Here is a 23,748-nt window from a genome sequence, read left to right as displayed (position 1 = left end):
TCTAGCAGGTATACTCAGAGGGAAGTATATGCCTAACAGTAAAGCTAAATTTCTACTTCTCCAGTCTAGCGAGAAAAATTAACACTGCTCTCTGAAAGGCAGCCTTACTATCAGTACTAAATTATTGGCGTTTCTACAAAGTTACAATATCTGGTTTAAAAAAAATAAAAAGAACTTAATGATGAAATTGCAGTGTGAGGAGCTTTACAATAAATATTTTCATAAAACATTATCTTCAATACAATTCTAAAATTTGTAAACCTTATATTTTTAAAACATTTCTGTAAGTTTTATACAGACATTAGCTAATTAGTGTACACATTGTAACTCTGTACATCCTGAACCTACAGAAGATTTAACCCAGACAGAACTGCATTTCTTTTTATCATACAGCTTCTGTGGTGAGAAGGTCTCTCATTTTTTATTTTAAAGAGAGACATTTCCACAAGGTATCTCGTCAAGGTAGCCTATTTGTTATCTCTTGCAAAGCTTTCTGTACTCATTTCTTAGCTGACACTCAGAATGACAGACATATTTTCATAAATTCTCCTTTAGCAGACAGCATTAATAGAAATATAAAACTTCTGATATTTACTCCCTGCCCCCGTCAAATTATAGTCCTCCACATGGAAAGGCATGCACACCAGAAGAAAGGAACATTACAATATACACACTACATATTAAGAAGAAATGTCTAACCTGGATACAAATCCAAGGAGCTTCAGATGCTCAGAAGGGGTGGAAGGCACTGGATTCATCAAATCTCGGATCCGTGCTAAGCCAGCAATTCCAACTCCAACCACCACAGTCCCAAACATTTTGTTAAACTGACTAGAGGAAAAAAGAAAAACACAACATTTTTTCATTTAGCAGGGAGAGAAGCAGCTGGGAGGGGAGCTGGGAAGATGGGTAATTCTTTAACTCTGCTTTCATACAGCTGAACCTTATTCAGATGTCAGCAAGTAGCTAACAGAGATGTGATGCTGTAGGCTACTGAGCTCACTCAAATCCTTTTGAAATGTGGTCAGGTGGTTCAGCATATCACAGAACTGGTCTTAAGACTTGTATTTAACAGCTAGCATATCACAGCCCCATCACAAAGTCCTTCCTTTCCATGAATGGATGGCAGACTTCAAAAGTGAGACGTTTTTCTATTTATATCATTGCTTCCTATCTGGAAAGAAGCCAAAAGGTTCTGCAAATCCAGCAGAGTTTTATATAAAGCCAGCTAACTTCCTGAGCGTATGCAACACAGCCTGTCCTGGGCTGCCATATGGCCAGTAACAGTGCACAGCAGCACAGCCAAAATACTCTGAGACAGGAAGCAAAGAACATGCATCTTGTCTTCCCTGATGTAACCGCTGGCATGTTCTACACTGCCAAGATGCAACCAAACATCTGATAACTTGGTCAAGACACTTGCTTGACATTTCCATGCATGAAGAATGCTCTGTGATCTCTTTAATGACAATCAGGCATGCCCTAAAGATTTGTATCTGCCAAGTGCATATCCCTACCCCAACAGACTCCCCATCATAGGGAGGATGAGCAGGGCAGTACTTTCACTGGCCAGTCCACTGGTAATGAACTCTTGTATTCTGACTTGGCACTGATCTGTTGAAGCTGAAGTCAATTAGCATAACCTTTCAAACCTCAGATGAGAACTGTTCATCCACCACAAGGACAAGTAATGCTTTGTAAAGTAATTTTAAAATTTATAGGAAAAATAGCTTTAAAACAAGCCAAGTCAGCCTCTTTGCTTCTTTTGCTTGTTTGTTTCGGTTTTTTTTGTTTGTTTGTTTGGGATTTTTTTTATTGTTAATTTCATCCAACTACAGCTTCCCTTCAGACCCTGCTTCTTCTTTTCTGGTGTCCCTTCCTCCACCGCCCATCATAGAATCATAGAATTACCAAGGTTGGAAAAGACCTACAAGGTCATCCTGCCCAACCATCCACCTATCACCAGTAGTTCTCACTAAACCAAGTCCCTCAACACAACGTCTAAACGTTCCTTGAACACCTCCAGGGTTGCTGATTCCATCACGTCCCTGGGCAGCCCATTCCAGCGCCTGACCACTCTTTCGGAAAAGTAGTATTTCCTAACGTCCAGCCTGAATCTCCCCTGGCACAACTTGAGGCCGTTCCCTCTAGTCTTGTCACTAGCTACACAAGAGAAGAGGCCAACCTCCAGCTCACTACAACCTCCCTTCAGGCAGTTATAGAGAGCAATGGGGCCTCCCCAGAACCTTCTCTTCTCCAGACTGAACAATCCCAGCTCCCTCAGCCGCTCCTCGTAAGGCCTGTGCTCCAGACCCCTCACAGGCTTTGTTGCCCTCCTCCGGACATGCTCCACGGCCTCGATGTCTTTCTTGCAGAGAGGGGCCCAAAACTGGACACAGTACTCGAGGTGCGGCCTCACCAGTGCTTGAGTACAGAGGGACAATTACTTCCCTGCTCCTGCTGGCAATACTATTTCTGATACAAGCCAGGATGCCACTGGCCTTCTTGGCCACCTGGGCACACTGCTGGCTTATGTTCAGCTGAGCATCGACCAATACCCCCAGGTCTGTTTCCTCTACGCAGTCTTCAAGAAACTCTGCCCCAAGCCTGTAACATTGCCTGGGGTTGCTGTGGCCAAAGTGCAGGACCCTGCACTTGGTCTTGTTGAACCCCATCCCACTGGCTTCAGCCCACCAATCCAGCCCGTCCAGATCTCTCTGTAGGGCCTTGCTACCCTCAGGCAGATCGAAACTTCCTGTCAACTTGGTGTCATCTGCAAACTTACTGAGGGTGCACTCAATACCCTCATTCAGGTCATCAATAAAGATATTGAAGAGGACAGGCCCCAGTACCGACCCCTGGGGAACACCACTCACGACCGGTTGCCAGCTGGATTTAACTCCATTCACCACCACTCTCTGGGCCCGCCCCTCCAGCCAGTTCTTTACCCAGCAAAGAGTGTACCTGTCCAAGCCAAGGCTTGCCAGCTTCTCCAGGAGAATACTGTGGGAGACAGTGTCGAAGGCTTTGCTGAAGTCTAGGTAGACCACATCAAAAGCCTTTCCCTCATCCACCAGGTGGGTCACTAGATCATAGAAGGAGATCAAGTTGGTCAAGCAGGACCTGCCCTTCATGAACCCATGCTGGCTAGGCCTGATCCCCCAGCTGTCCTGCATATGCCGTATGATCTCCCTCAAGAAAAAACTAACTACATAAAGAGCAAGCCCCTGTCCAAACACGTAATGTCTGCAGTTTGGTTTTCTATAAGGTCCTGTCTAAATATATATTCCTGTCACTGCTTAACTCTGCTTGCTTTACACATGCTTGAACTGTACAAGGGTAAAATATACAGTGACACGTTTAACATAAAAGAAGAAACAAGAAAAATTGGAAGAGCTCTCCAAGGGGATTATAGTAATATGTTATTACCAAATATTTGAGGTCTAAGATGACAGCACTCACCAGGGCAGAGAGATGTACAGGTGTTACCGAACTCCAGTGACCCTTTTCATATTACCCTTGCATGCAGAGAACCAATACCCGGTCCTGACCAGCTGCTGCACAAAGCACATCAATATGATGAACAGCAAAATGGTATTTATTGGTAAAAGCTACAGAACTATATAGTATTTCTTATCTTTTACTAGACTGTTCCAGAAGCTCACGCAGGCTCCTGGCCAATCATACTGAATCTCCCGCTTCTGACCACTTACTTCCGAAAGGCCATATACGGGGTAGTTATACACCTTGTTATGAAAACAAAGAAGTACAGCCTCTCCGGTAGGCCAACCAATAGCAAGCATATGGGGAAGGGCCTTCCGCGTTACAGCCCGAGTGCACCGTAACACACCTAATACACAACATACAGGTATCAGAGAGAGAGAAAAGGCAGGCAGTAGGATAGCACAACCCTAATACCCATTTCCCCATTCCACCCACGTGCAGAACTTGAGCTGGGTTCTCAATAACATTCACTCTTCAACCACCTCAGTTTAATTTTGCAGGATGATCTCATTCAGAAGGAGGCTCTGGAGACTGTCCAACCCAAACTCCTCTCAGAGGGCTAGTGGCATCAAGGTTATGTTGAGTTCTGACTGACTCCACAGACTGAAATACAGCATCCTCCCAGGACCCCTGCTGCAGTGTTTGACCACCCTCACAGTAAAATCTTCCTAATAACTACTCAAGAGTCTCCTGTTTAGCCTTTTGCCATTTCACTGCTCATCTCCCAGAAAAACATGGCTCTAGCTCCTGTACACCCTCCCATCAGAAAGCTCTAGGCAGCAGTAATATTCACATTTACCATGGCCATCTTTGAAGCTCTTCTCTGGACTCATTCTTGTATTTAATACACTTCTTTGCACCAGGGAACACAAAACTGGACAAAGCTCTGCAGCTGTAGCCATGTCCTTCCTAATGTAGTCCAGGACATGTCTGACCTTTGCAAGAAGAGGACAATACGGACTGAGGTTCAGCTTGTCCACCACCTTCTGCAGGGTACTTTCCGGTGTTCCAGCCAGGAACTGGTGCGCAGGGTTATTCCATCCTAGACACAGCTCTCTACACTTGCCTTTACTGAAATTCATGCTGTTCCTGTGCCATTTCTTCAGCATGTCCAGACCCCTCTAAAAAAGCAGCTCTTTTTCCTGGTGTACTGACCACTCACCAGAGTTTGATTTTACTCATACAATTGCTGAAGCTGCACTCAATGCCATCACCCAGGTGATTAGTAATGATATTTAACACTATTGGCCATGATATCAAACCTTGAGGGATGTCACTAGTTGACTGTGCAAATCTGATGGCTGTTGCTTGAACTTCGTTTCACAGATCACAAATATTTGAGCCAGTTTTCCACACACCGTACAGCTCAGTTACTCAGTCCAAACCTCACCAATTTGGACATAAGAATACTACAGAAGATCACACCAAAGGCCTTGCTAGAGTCAAACTTAAAAACTATTCACCATTTTCTTCTTGTCAGCAGCACCAGTCACCTCATCATGGAAGGTGATGGGATTGGTCAGGTGCTATTTGCCTTCAGTAAATCCAATAGTGGCTGTTCACAAACATCTTCTTGTACCTTAGATACTTGAATAGCTTCCATGAGGATTTGCTCCATTGCCTTCCCAGGGACCAGGGTGAGGGTGACCAGGCTGCAGTTCCCTCAGTACTCACTCCTTCCCTCCTTGCTTTTTTGCCTCACAGTAATGTCTGATGTCAGGGGCTGGTGTACGTTCAATGAACAAAAGAGCTACATCACTGTCCATCTCTGCCTTGGGTAATGATATATTACCACAGACTCTGTTAGTAGGTTCTGAAACCTGGAAGGCCTGAGAACAGACTGGTGAAAGCCAAGGCATAAAAGGCACTAAACACCTTCAATTTTCCCTTGTCTCTGGCCCAGTAGAGCAGCAGGTTCACATTTGGTCTTGTTGCCACACAAGCCCTTCCTGTTGCTAGTTGAAGCTCCAGCTGAGCTTTGCCTTCCCAGCTTCATCCCTGTAAGCCTGGTGCTGTCTCTATGTCCCTCCTAGGCAGTCCTGCCTGATTTCTGCCTCCATGCTCTTTCTTTGTGTACTTGAGATCAGTCAGAAGGTTCCTAATGATCCACACCAGCATTCTGTCCCATTTGGCTTTCCTTGCAGCACACTGGAGTACTTGCGCTCTCTGCCCTCCAGGGCAGCCTCCCATGAGATCTTGTGAAGCAGATCCATAAAAAATCCAAAAACCACTCTTCTGAAAGTCTATGGTTGTTGTTATTTACATTTTGATTCATAAAGGATTCCAGTATAGATAAGGACCCAGTCAGTGGTGGCTTAGGAGTAGTCCTGCTACTCCCTGATCAGTAAATCAGGGCCTCATTTTAAGTTCAGATATTTTCAAGATTATAGGAGTTTTAACCTGTTACTATTTGTCTGCTGCCCTTTGTGGGACTAGGAGTTGCATGGCAGACAAATTCCCCTGAACTCCTACAGCCGTCCTGTTTCCAAGAACTACTGTTATTTGTTAGTGAGATGATAACATCAGTTTCATGTAAGTAAAGAAGCTGAGGGAGCTGTCTTCTTTCCACTGCGTGAACAAAGAACATTTCACCGAATATCAATGTTTTTGCATCTCCTTTGATGAGCTTTCCTTCTTTCATCCAAGGAACAACTTCTGACCTCCCAAAAGGTCAAATTTAAGAGAGTCAAGATGATTTCAACCAAAGAACAAAAGCTGTTACTATGCAACCTGTTGCCACAGCAACTAGCTGTGTGGCACAGGTAGCAGGCTCCTCAACGTTTTCCAGGTTAATACAGTATTCACACAGAAAGAGACAGTTAGTACATGCACACCGCAGAGCTTTGCTTATGTGCATAGCCAAGAGAAAAATCATGGTGTCTGCATCCCTGCTGCTGTTTTTTATTAACCTCATATTGCTCACACAATATATCTGGAAACTGCTCAGCAGGAAAGGTAAACTGGATGTTTTGGGGAACTATCACCAACCAAAGCAGAATAAGGAATATTCATCTAAGAGTCCAGATGAATATATGAAAATTTACTCATTATTTCAAACCTTTATGCTAGGGTAACAATTACAGTTATCTTTCAGGTACAAAGTTGATGAAAGAGGAAGCCCAAACTATCAACTGCTGTGTTGGTCTTCCATGCCTTCTTCTTAAAACCTGTGATCTCAGTTAAAGCTCCTGTTGTACTGGAGAAAAAAAAAAAAAAAAAAAAAAAAAGATAGCGATGCAACAGTCATACATTAGCCAGCACCCAAGGGTCCAGCGTCCAGGAGACCTGCATGACATGAAAGTTGCCCTGAGAAAGGCATCTACCTGAAGAGGCTCATTTATGCCACTGTCACGGTTTTGTGATTTTTGGTTATTGGTATTCCACATCATAACATCATGTAGTGGATATACCTGGTTCTCAGAAGAGGAGGACTACTACAGTCCCCACGGCACTTTGCTCCTCTGTTACCATTTTCCAGCCGGAGGGAAAAGATAAAAGCTCGCAGTATAAGAACTTGCAGATCACGAGACCTCGTTCCTTTTTCCGCCGTCTCTCGTCTTGGCAGCACCTCGCTCTCCAGCCGTCTTATCGTCGGTAGTAGAGTAAGACCTACCTTGATTTTGGGACATTCTCTCTCTCTGTATTGGATTTATCAGCTTAAATTGTAATTATATTGTATTATAGTGTGTTGTTTTGCATTCCGATATTTTATTTAGTAAATTAGTTTGTTTCACCTCAGATTGTTGCCGCTGTTCTTTGCTCTCAGGGCCATCTCCTTACCCTTTTTTTTTCCCTTTCCCCTTTTCCCGGGACGTGGGCCCCTGGGTCCCCCGTCCCCTGTGTCACGGAATCGGGCCTAACGCCCGTAAACCGTTGACAGCCACACAGATGTATCATAACCCTATCACCCTCCTGCTCTCCATTGAACTTTCTGTGCTTGTGCTGTTTGTTTACTCCACTGGATAGATAGCTCTAAACAGCTCTGCAGCAAAACACACTCCCTATCTAAGCATTCTTGGGAAATTCAGTAGTAAAACAGGAATATTCAGCAACAGAACCAGCAATAGAATATGTCTGAAAGGATTGGTCACAGAGCAAATGCATTCCTCCCTGGTGCAATCACAGCAGGACTTCAGCCTTTACATCTCAAAAAACTTGTTAGCGCTCATACAGGTAAGCTTTACCTCCATTTGATGCAACATCACTAAGGCCATGCAAAGTCAATGCAGAGGCAAGATAAAAGGCAGAACTTAATTATCACTCTACTCTGAAATATTTTTCATGACATATCTACACACTACAGGATGGGACCAGGTACCTTCTCTCATCACATACCAAGTGTTTCAGTAAAGCTTCACACATTCTTCCTGTAGTTTTCAAAGTCTCATTCCCACAAGTACAAATGAGTGACTCACATCAGAAATCAAAATATTTTGCTATCAATGTCACCTGAAGCAGCAGTATCACCAATAACACTGATGTGAGAAGCTTTCCTGGAGCAATTCCAGTCTGGTCTTTTTAAGTGTGCTACTTCAAATGACTGCTACTCTACTGCTACACATATAGAATCATAGAATTGCTCAGGTTGGAAAAGACCTTCAAGATCATCAAGTCCAACTGCAACCTAACCATATTACCCTACCTCTAACAACACACCACTAAATCATGCCCCTGAGCACCACATCCAAATGGTTTTTAAACGTATTCAGGTATGGTGACTCAACCACCTCTCTGGGGAGCCTGTTCCAGTGCTTAACAACCCTTTCTGTAAAGCAGTTTTTCCCTAATATCCAACCTGAACCTCCCCTGGCGCAACTTGAGGCCATTTCCCCTTGTCCTGTCACCTGTCACCAGTGAGAAGAGGGCAACCCTTAAGAGAATATCTTAAGAGAAGCAGAAATCTTGCATACCAGTACTTAATCAGACAATGCTGCCACCAAGGTTAGCAAAATTTTGCATATTCAATAGCTGAACCTTTTGACTCCCACAGTTATTCAATGGTAATTGCCAGTTTCTCCAGTGTCCCCTTCTGCAGAAGTCATATCTTTGCTTACATTAAATCTCTCTCTCTCCAGAGCTAGAGTCCTCACATGCTGTCACTTATTCCTACCACTTAAAAACACAGAATACAACTACCAGCAGTAGATATAGCTATTATACAATGATATGTACAGTGATCTGGTGATTGTATTCTGCTACTACTAAGAGAAACAGGGAGAGGAGGACTTCTTACATTCAGATGGCCAGCAACTGGGAAGAACAGGATGCAGGGGCAGTTACTGGACTGATTGAGCATCTGAGCCCAGCTGCTAGAGGGATCCACCTTGCACAAGGTGGATATATGTATGTGTATATACTATACATATGTATTAACACTAGTAGACTGCATCCTGCTCAGCCACAGAAGGGAGCAGGATGAGGCTGCTGGTGCTATGTTCATACATGTGCTCTGAGTGCCTGTGATCTATGTGGCCAGCAACATACATGTTCATATGTGGTATAAATTTGTGATCTGTGTGAATGTGCTGACTGGGAATACATTTTCATCCACACTACTGGTTGGATCGGAGAGCATGGAGCTGCAGCAACCTCACCCCTCCCAGACTTTTAGATCCAGCCCAATATATTCCCCTAATATATCCTAGATTGGTTTGAGGAAGTTCTTTAGAGCTTATTTTTGCAGCAGACTCGTGGATTACACATCACAGATAATGTTTTCTCCATTACGGTAGCAAAGCCTTCAGACAGGGGTTGTGGCACCTATCTCAGCAAAGGCTTTTAGGGGAACACCAGACAGACAGCAGGGGTCACTGTAAAAAAGACAAGCTGAAATGCTGAAGACCCTTCCAAAGCTATATCTCTTATTTCAAATACCCAGAGCTCTGAAGATGCTGTACTTGAGATGCTGGTTACATTTTACTGCTGGCACCACCACATTTTACTCTTATATTGTCTTACTCACAGCAAGACACATCTGCCTGGATCAGAAGCTGAACAGTACAGCTTTTGTTGGTGTAGTTTAGAAAAGAGAAGAACAGCACAAATACTCCAATTTAGCACATTTTTGAAAGGCATAAATACCCTTTGTTCTACGGGGAACTGCTTAAACACTTCAATCTTTGGATGTGCTGAAGTGTAGCTGCAGCACATACAGAGTATATACAAATTCGAAGCAGACCCAACATAGGCCTCGTCAGTCCTAACTGAAGGCAGAACTTGAAAAAAAAAGGAAAAACAGAATGGAAGAAAGTAGTTGTTTGAACACTAACATGCTAGAGCAGCAGTTTGTGGTTTTGCTCTGCCTTTGCGACAAACTTGAGATAAAACCCTTTTGCAAGAAAGACATTATCAAGAAGGCAACACCCAACATTCTATCACTGTTACTTCTCTCTAGAACACAAATGGAACAAAAAATGAGAGCCAAAGATAAGTTGTCTCAAAAACCTGTCACACCCATTTACCATCCATCCACATGTTTCAGAGGAAAGCAACAGCATCTAGTAGTTTCACAGCTGTCCTCAAGCTGTTTATAACTGTCTTTCCAACCCTCCCCAAGCATTTCTCCTTTGCTAGCGTCCCTTTTTGGCTAGCACACCTCAGTCCACAACTTCCCGGCAGGCACACAGAGCCTGGTAGGTGAGTTAAAACTTCGAGGCACCAACTCTCACAGAGGTTTACCATCAGACAACATTCTCTCACCCTGACTGGCACTACTATACCTTGGAATAGCCTGAGCAGGCCTCTCTTCCTGGCTTTTAAACGCAAATTGAACAACACATTTGCATGGTTTTACAGTTACGGGCAGGCTTACTTGTCCAGGCTTTCTGATATAATCCTGGTTTTCCAGCTGGCTGCCAAAGCTGAAGCTGGTATAGCTAGATTGAGATCTAGCCAGCCATTCATCGTATGACAGGTGCCCAACAAACACCTTCACTAAAAAGTGACTGTTAATAATAAATGACGGCACTTATAACTGATACACTGCCTTCAGCATTAATAACTGAGCAGAGTAGAAAATTTTATTAAAACATACTTGTTGCAACTCTGCCAGCTCCAGAGTCCATGGCTGCCCTGACTCACATCCCAGAAAGACTGCACTCCACATCCTGCAACTCCAGACTGGCAGCAAAAACCAAGTCCTTCTTTGTCTGGCTTGTTTTGTTTGAAAATCTGCCCTGGGATACTGTATTATTTCAGTGAGGGGGTAAGGGGAATAATGGTTCTTTGTGGGACCAGTTTCAGTGGTGGTCCTTGCCTATTGTAAGAGCTTTGCAAGAGACAACTGGTCACTACAGGTGACAGCAGATGGCCAAACCCCTTTTGAATATACCTACACTGCTAGCACTGAAACTGGCCAGGAAAGAACTGAGCTCACCTTTGGGCACCCCAAAAAAAGCTAAGAGGAAGAAATGAAGGGATCCAGTTTTGATTTCATAAAAAATACACCGTTCAAAAAGAAATTCTTACCATGTTAAGTTTCCAGGAAATACTCTGGACTGAATTAGAGTCTTGTGAAACTTCTGGGTGGGTAAATAAACAATCCCACATAATTGCAGCCTCATCAGAGCTATTATTTAACCAAAAGGCTGTGGCTGATTAGTACACGACTAAAGGAAAGAGCCACAAACAATCTCAAAAAATTATTTTGGGCTTTAGTGTGCTATAACAATTTTTGAAAGTCAATTTGTACATGGTGGTAGAAGAGGAAACAAATGTTTTAAGACAAGTGTCAATTTCTTTAAAGTAAAGTCCAAATTTAGATGAGGATTTAGGAGAATAAGCTGTAGTATGGAGCTATCAGCAATTCACAGATCCTGTTTTTCCATGGGATCAAACAATATTACTGCCACAGTTCAAGTCTGTGACAGAACACAGGCTGGAGAAAACAGGCCTGAGTAAATTCTAACTCAAATAAAAAAAAAATGACACGAAACGCTAGTGAATGATCTGGTTTTCCTCAAAATGCATTCTCCAACACTTGCCTGCTTAACACCTGCGCAGCCACAAAATTCATATACATTCCCTGGTTTCCAAGGAGAACCAGAATAAAGCCACCAGGATCTCTGCACAGCTAAGCAGGCCGCTGGGGAGCTGCAGGAAAGCTCAATTTCCAGGCTGTATTCTTACTTTCTCCCAGAATTTCTCTGGGTGACCTAAAGCAAGCAAATCAGATCCTCTTCCCTGTCAGTCCACCCAGTTTTAAAGCAAGGGAAATCTCTCTCTACTGCAAAGCATCCTTGGGCCTACTGATAATAAATGTAATGCAATAAGTAGGTATTACTACAACCTGTGTTCTTCTCTTTTGCTGTAGGAAACCCCACACAGATCAGGCATCTAGAAAAGGTAGGTATAACCACATTCTGTATTCAAATATCTATTTAAAAATATATTGTATTTAAAAATATGATATAAAGTACAACATGGAAATATTTCTTTTTTTCTTGCTGTTAAATTCAACTGAAGTCATTGCCCTACAAGTAATTAATTATATGCATGCTTAGTTTTAATCATGAGTAATCCCATTGATAAATGAGAATTGATAAATGAGAATACTCATAGAATTACATTAGGAAATAAGAGCTTTTGCTGCTAACTGTAACATTAGTAGTCACAGGAACAAAGCACATACCCAGCCACAAGTATGTCCTTTTAATATCTTTATGAACTCAACCAAAGAGATGATACCTATCTTCCGGTCACTGCATCCCAGCTCTGGGAAAGGCTGACCTATTTTAAGAATTGCCCTCATCCAAAAATAAACAAACAGATATATACATAGATAGAGATAAATAAAATACAGCGCTCCTGCTAGAAGCTACCTGCAGTCACTATAAAGATATTGCTTGCCACGGCTGATGAAACCTTCTGTGTCCATCATAAGCATGAATTTTTTTGCTGACTTTCTCTTCTCCTACCCCAGAAAAATGCTTAAACTCTCTAAAATAAAGTGACGTTGATTGAAAGTTTGTTTTATTACTAGATTAAGATAACTTTGAAAGTAGATAATGTTTAGCGTAACACTGTAATCTTAAAAATAATTCGTACAATGGCTACTACCTCCATCATTTCATCAGTCTGTCCCTTTTCAGCAAGACCTGAAAAATGCAGTCAAAGCTCTCAATTCCCATTAAATTTTGGAAAGCTACCAATGACAGCAATTGCTTTACTGTAGGGGAAAAAAACAGGTACTGAATTAAGAGCAATAACTAAGGTTACTCAAATTCCTGCTAAATTTACACCCAATATTTTTCATGCTATTGACCATCACAAAACTCAAAAATTGCCACTAGCCAGCCACTAACCTCTTTTCTCACGGTCAGTCTCCAATTTTATGTCCTTTAGCAGCCAAGCAGTCCTGACATGCTACTCCTCTTAAAAATATCCCAAGAAACTGAAAAAATCTTAATCAGCCACTAGAGGGTGTGCTTGGTATCATACCAATAAAAAAAAGGAAGTTAATTAAAAAGTTTTATACAAAGACTACAGGAACTCTGTAAAGTACTTTTCCAAAGTACTTCAACTTTACAGAAAAGCTTATGTAAAGTCTTAGGAAAGACAATGCTTTGTGTTTAACTGGACACATTTCAAAAGTGAACTCCATCTCCTCTTCCAACTTCTAGGCCTACCCCCTTCAAACACTGAGATTTCTACAGCTAGAGAAGCAGTTTTATATAACAAGTGAGTAGCTGAATTACTCGGAAGTTTTAGTTTGCCTGTACAGTCAGATAGCTTTGAGCAACCCTAGACCTGAACCTTCATATATGCTAACCCAAAGCTTGAAGCTATTAAAAAAAAAAAAAAGACCCACAAAATGGTCCCAACTTATAGCTGTCTGTCTATTTACAGATTCACCATCACCAGAATCACTGCTACAGAAAGTCTCAAAAGGACCTAAAAACAGCCATCAACAAAAGAGAAGATTCCAACTCAATCCTCTCCAACTACTACTAATATTCAAAAAAACATCTAAAGAGAAATGAGTACATACCACAAATCACAGATCAGGCATCTCTGCATTGTGCAGGAACGTGCATAATGAATGCAAAACCCACTAAAATTGAAAACCTGACTTGATGGTTGGGTCCATGCAGTAAGATTTGCTGAAGAAGAATAAAGGATGAATGGTGCTGGTATTTTGGAGGCATTGTCGGTTCAACATACTCTGTTAAATCTTGCTAGACAGGAATTGGTGAGGCTGCTGGCAGCATCTACAAAACTCATGACCTTATCCAAAATCTCAGCACATCTATATCTCAAATAGGTGAATCAGATCAAAAAATGCTTTACTCCTCCCAATCTGCCTTCAAAGGTGTTCAATGGTGTTAGTGAAGCTGATGGCCTGCTCAGAAGAATATTTTAAAACCACAACCTACCCAAAAACAGCTAGAAGAGTCTACTAGATGCGCAGCAGTATTTTATTTTAACCACTGTGGTTCAATAACTGGATAATATCCTGTCAAAGGCAGGATTGGTGCACTTGCCTAGCTTTGCAGTAACTGAAGCAAACTCCCACAGAGGTTCAGTAGCCAGCAATACTAAAGTCACTATAAGCAGGCAATGTACCTTGTAAGAGAGGCAGAAAAGAACTCAACCATGGAAGTAAGGAATTTCTAAAATGAATACTTCTTCGAAAACATAAATACAGATATATCCTTCTCTTACCCAGATTTTACTTAAATATACCCACTTCATTTTTCTGCAGTACTTTGGTGAAAAGATTTAGCATAAGAAAAGCGCTCCAATTTCTCCTACAAGTTGATTTCTGAAACTGCACCATTCCTGTAAGTGGCCGAAAAGGTCACTAAGTTCTGAAGAAAAGAAAGTGGCTGTACTGAACTGCTACCACCCTAAGCTATCAATGATAGCATAAAAGACATTCTATAATGTACCAGCAATCCTGTTCATTACCTTTTTCAGCCTTGCAGCTTTAAAAAAAAAAAATCAATCTAAATGCATTCATTTCTCATTATTTTGGGTTCTGGGTAAGAACCTCACTGTACAAGGTTAATTTCTATTATTTACATGATGTGCATCTCAGGCATGACAAAATGGGTTTCAGACAAATCATGTCATTTTTTGATCACTGGAAATGGAAGATACAAGCCATCCTACCTGAGCATCATAAACACAATCACTACACATAGGTATTTGTAAGTTGTCACTGTTTTAAACATTCCTGCAAAAGATATGAGAAAATAAATCTCTGTTCTTTCCTCCCATGGTCAAATACATGTAGATAAAGAAGTAAAGGAGCCTCAGTAGTTAAGAATACGTAAGCTGTCTGCAATCATCGTCCTCCAAGTTCACTTAGATCCCTTTGCTTTGGATTTGATCCAAAGAAAGAGAATGATAGTGTGGCCAGACAATGGCCTGTGAGCCAGATTTACAGGTCACAAGCCATTTGAATACACTTGCATTCAGGCTGGATGGTTCTCCGCAGTGACTATATCAATTTTGTTTCCACAATCTGGAATAATAAAGCTTATTACAAGAAGGCATATAAGCATCTAAGGTTGTGTAGGGGCTGGAAAAGTTAATTATGAGCACGCTGTAAAAGAAAGTACTTTGAACTTTCATTTATTCTCACTGTACTGATGATGAGCCGCTTGATGAAAAATGTCATCTCTGTCAGCATGTCAGTATGAGAACCCAAAGGTGAAAGCTGAAGAGTTGAAGACTCCTTCAGTAGTTGTTTAACCAAACAAAGCTTAATGGTTACTTTTCCTAAGTTATCAGCACCTTCGTGCTTCCTTAGGAGCTGACAGTTCAGCAGTATCCTGCATAGGAGGACTTCACCTCCCACATTTTAAAAACAGGAATATTTTGTTTCTGATATTTTGGGCCATTTAAGCTGGGAAACTACTGGCCAACTGATGCAGATGGTGTAAACTGGACCAGCAGTTTTTCAGAAAAGTGTTCTCTTGACCTGAGTACATGAATGGAAGAAAACTGTGATCTTGCATTTAGGAAAAAAAAAAAGTGAGCCTTCAATATTGAGCCTCCTTTGTAGCCAGCAGGGAATAATGACTGTTCTCCATTTCTGCCACCTTGAGAAGGCAGCATCTTTTCTGGTGGAGTCTGACAGAAAAACTAGGTTCAGAGCATCCAGAAGTATGTTCTCACATTACCTGGTCAGAGTGCAAGAGGAGAAGAGATCTGAAGTTCTTCTCTCTCTGTGATAGAAGGCCATGCCATCCAGCCAATCTAAGCCTTTTTTTAAAAGACCAGCTTGACATTTTTATGGTTCTGCTGTGTTTTAGTTGTATCAATATTGCAAATATTGACCAGGCTGGTAGTCACTGGGACCTACCCAGGAAGGACTGGGCTGGAAACACAGATTGTCAGAATGTTGTTATTTTTAAGCAGTAATCAGAATCAGGAAAATGGCTTGTTTATTTTGGAAAGATTTATTGAACAACCCTTAGTCTTAAGGCCTCTTTACAAATGCCGGACATATTAAAAATAGAAAGTATGTCTTATCTTTGTAAATACTGGGCTAAATGCAATGATATTCATTCTGGTTTCAGCTGGGACAGAGTTTATTTTCTTCACGGTGTTTGCTATGATGCTATGTTCTAGCTTCAGGAGAAAAACAGTGTTGATACCACACAATGTTTTAGTTGTTGATGAACAGAGCTGTACAGATCCAAGGACATTTCAGCTTACAAGATTCTCGTACTGACCTGACAGTGAGGGGGCTGGGGGAGCACAAGGAGTTGGAACAGGACAGAACCAGTACAGCTGATCTAAACTGGCCAAAGGAATACTCTATACCATATGGTGTGAAAACCACAGAACTTAGGAGAGTTGGCCAGAAGGGCAGCCACTGCTCAAGGATTGGTTGTCAGGTGATGAGCATCACATTTTTTAAAATATGTTATATATATAAGAATAATTATCATAACAGTAATTAACTGTTAACAGTAATTAAAAGTAATTAATTGTTATTTCTCTCTTCTTTTTCTGTCTTAGTAAATACCTTATTTCCTATTCTTTCCCTCATCCCACTGGGATGATGGGGTAAGGGAAAGGCTATACGGTGCTGAGCTGCTTGACAGGTTAAACCACAAAACTACTCCACTTTACAATGCAAGAAAGTAAGCTAGACCTCAAAATCAAAGTTTTGCTCAGCTGGTGCCATTAGAGAATGTTTTGTCCAGACAAAAATCACGTTTTCCAAAGCAAATTTTTCTAGCAGTTTCTGATATCAATGAACCTAAGACATCTCAGGGCTGTTTCTAACACACTGCACTCCAGATTGCAAACGCAAGCACTGGATACTTAGGAAAAAAAAAACAACACACAAAACCAACAACTCTATTCTGTCTGACATTGGACACCAAGGCTGCAAGTAGACAAAGTCCATAGTTACTTCCAAAGGCAGAACCATGCCATTTCAGTTTACAGCCTTGTCACTTAACTGTGAATTGTCACTGGTACAGAATTTTATCCTTTTCTGCAAGTTCCTCGCAGATTTTTGCCACTATAGAATCATTGCTTTAGAAGAGAACAGAGGTCAAGAGTTAATTTGCCTTCTCCATCCATATCCTATGAATCTGATTTGAGGGGGACAAAAATCTCAGTCCTTTATATATTTGTGTCTGTCACTAAGACTAAACACAGATAAGGATTTATACAGACATGTTAATCACACTCCCACCAACACACAATTCTGCCTGAGAAAAATTAACTAATTACCCTGAAGATAAGTTTGAGCAAGCCTCTGTGGTCTCTAAATGCCTCATCAAAGAACAGACTAACCCATCTTCTGTTGCTAATCTGTGTCAGAACCTGCACTTACTAAATACTAAGTGCTGCTCTCCCTAGAAACCGAACAGTTCACAAGGCTTTACAGCTTTTAGCATAGCTAAATCCTTCCACGGTGTTTCAGCTGGAATGACTGTGGTCTTGGCTCTTCCCCTCACAAACTGTACTACTACTCTCTTTCTTACTTTGGGATTATGGGATGATTTAACAATTCCATATTTTCTCTGGAAGCTTTTATCTGCTCTCACAGAACAAAGGCAGCAGTAACACAATAAAGATGCTGTCTGTGCATTTCACTAAGAAGGAAAGGTAATAAACACAGCAACATTACTTGAGCCGTGAGAATGGCTTTCTTTATTAGCAAGCACAGCCCAGCCTTTAATTTAGCATTTAGGATAGTTATTATAACACAGCAGGAACATTGGTTGCCAAAGCCAGGGTCTTTTTAAATAGTTTATAATGCTATGCTAACAAGAAAGAGGAAAAAAAACAACAGAGACTACTTTTATTCTGTTGAACTTGTCAAAGAAAGTTCAGTTCTATTTTACATGGTGAATTTCACTCATCTGGAATAACAGGATTAGCAAATTCATGTCATTATCTTTCCCAGTCAGGTGAGTTTTCTGCAATTCTTTTCCAAGTAGAACAGTAAAGCTGTGTCTGGGTTGCAAATATTAGTGTTAAGTATGCTTAAGTTCAGTTAAATTTAAATAAAAAAACCCAACCAAAACAAACAAAAATCCAAAGCTCTTTTTGTTTACTTGAGAAGAAACAGGTCAAAAGCATTTTTAGATTTGCATTACTATCAAGCTTCCAGGTGTAAGCTCAACACATTTGCCCTACTCGCGTAAGACCACTGCTCAAGGCTCGCTCCTGAGGAGGGAGACAGCCCCTCAGCAACCTTTGTTCTAACAAGTAACAAGAGGGCATGTATACATTCAGTGTTTTTCTACCACAGGATTAAGCCACTAAGTGCCTTGGCTTTCTGACAGCTTTCCTTCTGCAAGCCCCATTTCCTCTCCTCTCCATGAAGTAAGAATTTTGATGCCTCATGTTATGCTTACATTGTCCTTTATTAAGAAAGTTCTCTTACTACAATAAGCAGTAAGGGCAGGCTTCAGAAAGATATATGGTTGCCTAAAAATTAAAAGGTGAAACTTACTGCTGGTCCTACGTATGTTGATATGGCTACATGTCAAACAAATTAACTTCTTCCCCTGGGGAGATATTCTCCTACTGCAAACCCTCCTGACCCAACTTGTTTCAACAAGAATGATTCATTTTCAGTACACAGAAGTAGCCCTCCTTTCATCCTGTTCTCATCTGCTAGGGTTAGTTTCTGAAGTTAGTGGATATTGCTAGTTTGACCCTTAGTTATTTAAAATGATGCATCTCAGAACTGAATGTGGTGGGGTTTTTTTTGTTTATTCTGGAAACATCTGGTTAGCCCAATAATTTACAAAGTATTGAAGTAAAAAAAAAACAACTGAAACTACAAAAACTGATTCTCCTTTTTTTAGCTATACAAAATATGCATTGCCCTTTCCTCAAGGTAAATACAAACAATACTGAATTGATTTAAACTCCAGTTTCTTTCCAGAAACTCAGCTGTCGCGGCACAACAATTAATACACCCTAAAAGAACCGGGATCCCATCCCGGGGAGAGAGACACAACCACAGCTGCTGTGAAGTCAAGTCTCGTTTACTGGAACTTTCGCGCGGTCTTTTATACCCGTACACCCGCTGCACATGCCCTCGCACCCGAGTCATGCGCTCACGCACCCATTCCCCCCACTTTAACCCGCCTAGCACGAGGCATTACATCAGCAAGCATGCGCCTGTGATTGACGCCCTTCCTTTTGTTCACCATGCCAATCAGCACACATCCCCCTACCGCTTTTACCCGCCACACTCAGCTTACATGCTAAAGAAACTGAGGTTGGTATTAGAATAAAGGCTTTTGACAGTGTGCACGTGAACTTACCATGACAAATCCAGAATACATTAGCTCTCTAGCATAAGGGAAGTTCCCTGATCCTACAGTAGGAATCACATCAATCATTATTATTTTACCATCAGTCATGGAACGTCTAAGTTCCATCTACTGCCTGTGACAACAATCTTCATAAGACTTTAACTAGGGCTTTCTTATATTTCCTATTCATTTATAACTTTAGTGAACATGTGCTTGCTAAATATCTGTTTAGTTAAACTTCAGCTTAAGTCTTCAGGCATCTTGAAGGAAGTTTCATGCTATTAGTTTCCAGTGGAAACAGTATGATTCCCTTTGTAGTGAGGCAGTGACATAATAGTACTATGTCACTACATAACTGTACGTTAGTGAAACAAAAACTGGTATTTCCTTAGAAAATATTATTAGCGTTTAATTATAGAATTTGTAAAGGATATTTTCTTCCAAGCTGGAAACCTCATTAGCTAGGCTGTTCATCTTCTTCTACTTAGATGAATGTAATTTAAAACATTTAACTATTGTTCATTTTATGAAAATTAAATTTCAAGTTGGATTTATATTATTGAAACAGATTTGTCTTTATTTTCCCATTATTCACACAGATGACAGAACGATGCTCAAACACTATGTTTTTGATTTTTGGCATAGTGTCATTTTGCATTAGCATCTGTAGCCAGAGAACTAACAGCTGAATGACTATCTTCAGCTCAGGAAAATTAATTCTGGAAACCATTTCAAGGAGTAAAAATGATTTCACACAAGATCAGTTTAGTAAACTGCCACCCTAATTAACACTAGCTTGATTTTTTGAACAACCTCCAACAAAGAAGTTCAGCATGATGCCAAGAGAGTTATATAAAGGCTGAGCTGAGCCTCCTTTTCTATATGTAGACAGAGCCATGATGCATGTTGTTTTTTAAATAGAGATAAATGGTAGGTGTGACTGAAAGATAAATATTAACTAAGTGTCAGCTTTACACATGGATTTAATACTGTATCTGAGAAGATCAGAATCACAGGTTTTCCCACCAAAAGTAGTCTGGAATATGACCCTACCACATTCCTTTCAAAAACATAAATATTATCATCCCCACACTACACATAGGTAAACTGAGGTATATCAAGGATAATGGGCTTCTACTTCAGAAGGGGGTTTGAAACTCGTGCAGCAGCCACAGATTTTAACAGTACTTGAAGGAAGCTCAGCACTCCTTTGTGCAAACTCAGAAAAAAATTGAGGTTTTGAATGAACTCTCACCAGCCCCCCCCCACGATGCTAACTGGATACTTCCCTGTCGTTTATAATTCTCTGCAACTCGGGCATTTTTCTAAAGGGCTTTTCTGTTCTCTCTCTCTTCACACCGTTCCCGATCCTGGCCTGTCCCCTCGATGCGGTGGGTGCCGTCGGAACAGCTAGGAAGCCCAAGAGGTACAGGACTCCTGTACTCCTTCCCAGCAGAGGGGGGAAACGCTGGTGGCAAGAAATCTTCAGAAAGGCAGAACGGGTTCACAAAACTAAAATGGTGCTTCCAAACCCTGATTACTTTTAGCAGGGAGTAAGTAATAGTTACTAACCTCTTAAATTCACAGAGGAGAAACGTGATCCTCTTTAATTCTCCTCCGCTCCCTGCAGCTCCTTCTTACACAACACACTACAGCTCCGGCATATCAACGCACTGCTCGCCCTGCTGCTATCATTGCAGCAACACCCCCTTGCCCAGGAGTCCAATAAGGACATCGTAGGGGCGGGCTATAGCCAGAAGCAGCAACAGCCGCAGAAAGGCTGGGACAGGCATGGAGGTAGTGAGCTTTCACCTCACCCAGAAAACGCTGAGAAGGGTAGCAAGGCACAGACCCTCCCTGGGGACGACCGCAGTTAAGCGCAAGCAACAGCCGTCCCAGCCAGGCACTACCCAGAGCCCAACATCCTGAGGCTAGTCGAGGCTGGGACCCATTAGCACCACTTGCATCTACAGACTTCACGCTGCAGGCTGAGTCGTTGCTCAGAGAAATGGGAGTTTTCAGCAGTGCCAAGCCTCCCTAGAAGAAAAGTAACGACATCTGTGCCTGGCTTTGCCCTAGCAGGCTGCATATAGAAAGTAGCTGTTGGGACAGCTCAGGCATTACAAGAGCTCTTACTCGGGGCTATTTTCCTCCATCCGACAAAGACGGCTTCCTAGCCCACAACATTCCAGGCTTCAGCACTAGCTTTTCCTTGGAGAAACACTGCCCCAGCTCTTTCTTCTACCCTCTTTACTAACCTTGCACCTTGGGCTTCTTATCTACACGCAACAGGGCTTGTGTTCAGGGCTTGAAAGATAAAAGCCTGAGAGGGTGCAGCTGTCTTTCCAGAGGCCAGTAGTTCCTGCAGTAAACAGGATGATAATGTGAATTCCACAGCTCATGCTATACCATGCTGACACCTAAAACTGTCAAATTCAGACTGGAGATTAAAAAAAACCCAAACCCACAAAACTTCTGAATAAGTTTGCCTCAGATGTAAAGTAGAAATAACTCTGGCAAAATCACTAACAATGCAATCTTCCACCTGAGCATGTTCTGTTCAACCTGTTTCCAGTAAATCTTAGGTCAGGCTGTATTTAAGTAAGAAGTAATAGCATTGTCTCTTCCTGCCAGGCTTAAAAATTCAGTTATATATCCCTTAACTTTTTATTCTAAAATTCTGCAGGATGGGATTGTAACGGTATGCAATATATCTTTCTTCTGAGATTTTCTCACTCATTCCTTCCACGCAGCTAACTTCCTCACCAGCAAGTTGTCAGGAACCCACTTAGCCTCCTTATAGCTACATGTGCTTTTCTATAATCGTGTTACCTATGTTATCTGAACCACTTACAGAGTCCTAACACAGGCAAAACCTCCATGGTCTAAAAGAACATTATCTGAACATGGGGTTTATACTGACATGATTATGCTGAATGCTTCAAATACGTCACAGAATGTCTCAAAATTCTTTCCTCTCCCCCTCAGGCTTTTTGTAGCATCACAGTCCAAGGTGGCCAAGGCACAGATCTACCCATCAGCAGTTCTAATTACAGTCATTACACAACTGCAATAAGGAGGAGCTCCAGAGTGTGACTAAAGAATTACTTACAGGACTGATGAGCTGGAAGTTTAAAGTACATCAAAGCATGAATGAAGGTTGGCAATATATGTGTTGTATTGCATATAGAAGTATTGGCAGACCAGGATGTATGGCATTTAAAGATACACAAAGCAAGTTCAACATATGGGATAACTAATAACTAGCATGTGACTGTATGCTTAGCATAAAGTAATGAATCAGTTAGCACATGAGAGGAAACCAAAATGAATAGCAGAATATATGAAATAATGCATGTGGACTGATTAGAGGCAGACGTAGCTCCATCTTTGGCTTCAGTAGTAATGCTAGCATTTGTACAGCCACATGTTCTACAGTATCCAGGACCTGTTTGATCTCATAATTAGCCTTATAAAAAAGAAAAATCCCTACTTTTCTGATGGATCAGCTCTGAAAACAGGGGTGGGAGTGGCAACAGAAAACAAAACTGGAGTGCAGAACTGCTTCTTCACAGCATGCCAGAAATTCCAGCATTTATGTTGGTTTAAACTTGTTGGGTAACTACACTTTCTGGCACCACTGCTTGCTGTTTGCCTCCAGCATGCTCTGCCATAGGTTTGTTTATTTATTCAGGTGGTTAGATAACAAATGCAAGTCTTGACTCCAGATCTGCTTCTTTGAAGAGGTGGAATGGAACCTGGACTCCAGAGTGACCATTTGTGGCTGTGAGATGGGACAGAAGAGCAGAAAAACTGGGAAGGGAAGCTGAGGTCTTTAGGATGGTGACTGAGGAAAACACTGACTTTGGAGCAGCAGCAAATAGCACCCAGTATAGCTGTAGTTCTACTGGTATACAAATGTCTTCAACAGTCCGTTCCTCTTTCCATAGGAAAGTAGAGAAATAAAGTGTCTACAAATAATGAAGAGCTTTTCAACACACACACAAAATAAAATAAAAAAATAATCAACAGCATCGGGTGGATATTGTATAGCTTCCACCACTGTAAACTCGTAAGGACACAGTTTGCAGGGATACTTAGGCTGGGAACTGTGAGCAAGCTTCTAGCACCAAAATCCTTCTTCAGGTCTGAAATGAATATAAAACTTTTTTTTTTTTCAGAGAGTAATTAGGTATGTTGGAGTTCAGACCGCTAATGAACAAAAAGGTAACTGAGGAGAAGGAAAGTTAGCAGAGAGGCAAAAGGAAAGAAAGAAGGTTAAAAAGCCTGCAGCTTTGCACACAAAACAGACCCCTAACAAGCTTTACTGGGATGGCTGTAGAATGAGTTCCCACTAGTATGGGCTGCCACCCTCCTTCCTAGTTGTGCCGTATTTCTCACAGTATTTTTTGTTGTACCTGCACATTGTTTAATTTTGTTAGTTGTCTTTTCATGCCATGTTTCTCCCTGCTGACACTGGCTGGTAGTCCCAGGAATGTTT

At 41.6% G+C, this 23,748-nt stretch overlaps 1 protein-coding gene across 4 annotated transcripts in view; it reads right to left on the bottom strand.

Moving 5' to 3' along the window:
* The window catches only part of BLVRA (biliverdin reductase A), a 41,386-nt gene that overhangs the window by 13,024 nt on the left and 4,614 nt on the right, over window positions 1-23,748 (bottom strand). The window contains exons 2-3 of one of the 4 annotated variants that reach the window (XM_021385777.1): window positions 21,506-21,609; window positions 700-831 (exon numbers count right to left, since the gene is read on the bottom strand). In XM_021385777.1, the coding sequence (XP_021241452.1) occupies window positions 700-818 (119 nt within the window). In that variant the 5' untranslated portion in view covers window positions 819-831; window positions 21,506-21,609. Of the gene's footprint in view, window positions 1-699; window positions 832-3,462; window positions 3,485-20,819; window positions 20,972-21,505; window positions 21,610-23,748 lie in introns of those variants that run through there. The other 3 variants (XM_021385776.1, XM_021385779.1, XM_021385778.1) reach the window with 3 other exon arrangements.

The sequence above is a fragment of the Numida meleagris genome, chromosome 2 (genome assembly GCF_002078875.1).
Source record: "Numida meleagris isolate 19003 breed g44 Domestic line chromosome 2, NumMel1.0, whole genome shotgun sequence".
In the NCBI taxonomy this organism is placed as follows: Eukaryota; Metazoa; Chordata; class Aves; order Galliformes; family Numididae; genus Numida; species Numida meleagris.
Note: the sequence above shows the minus strand (reverse complement) of the source record. Positions and strands in the feature narration are given on the sequence as shown.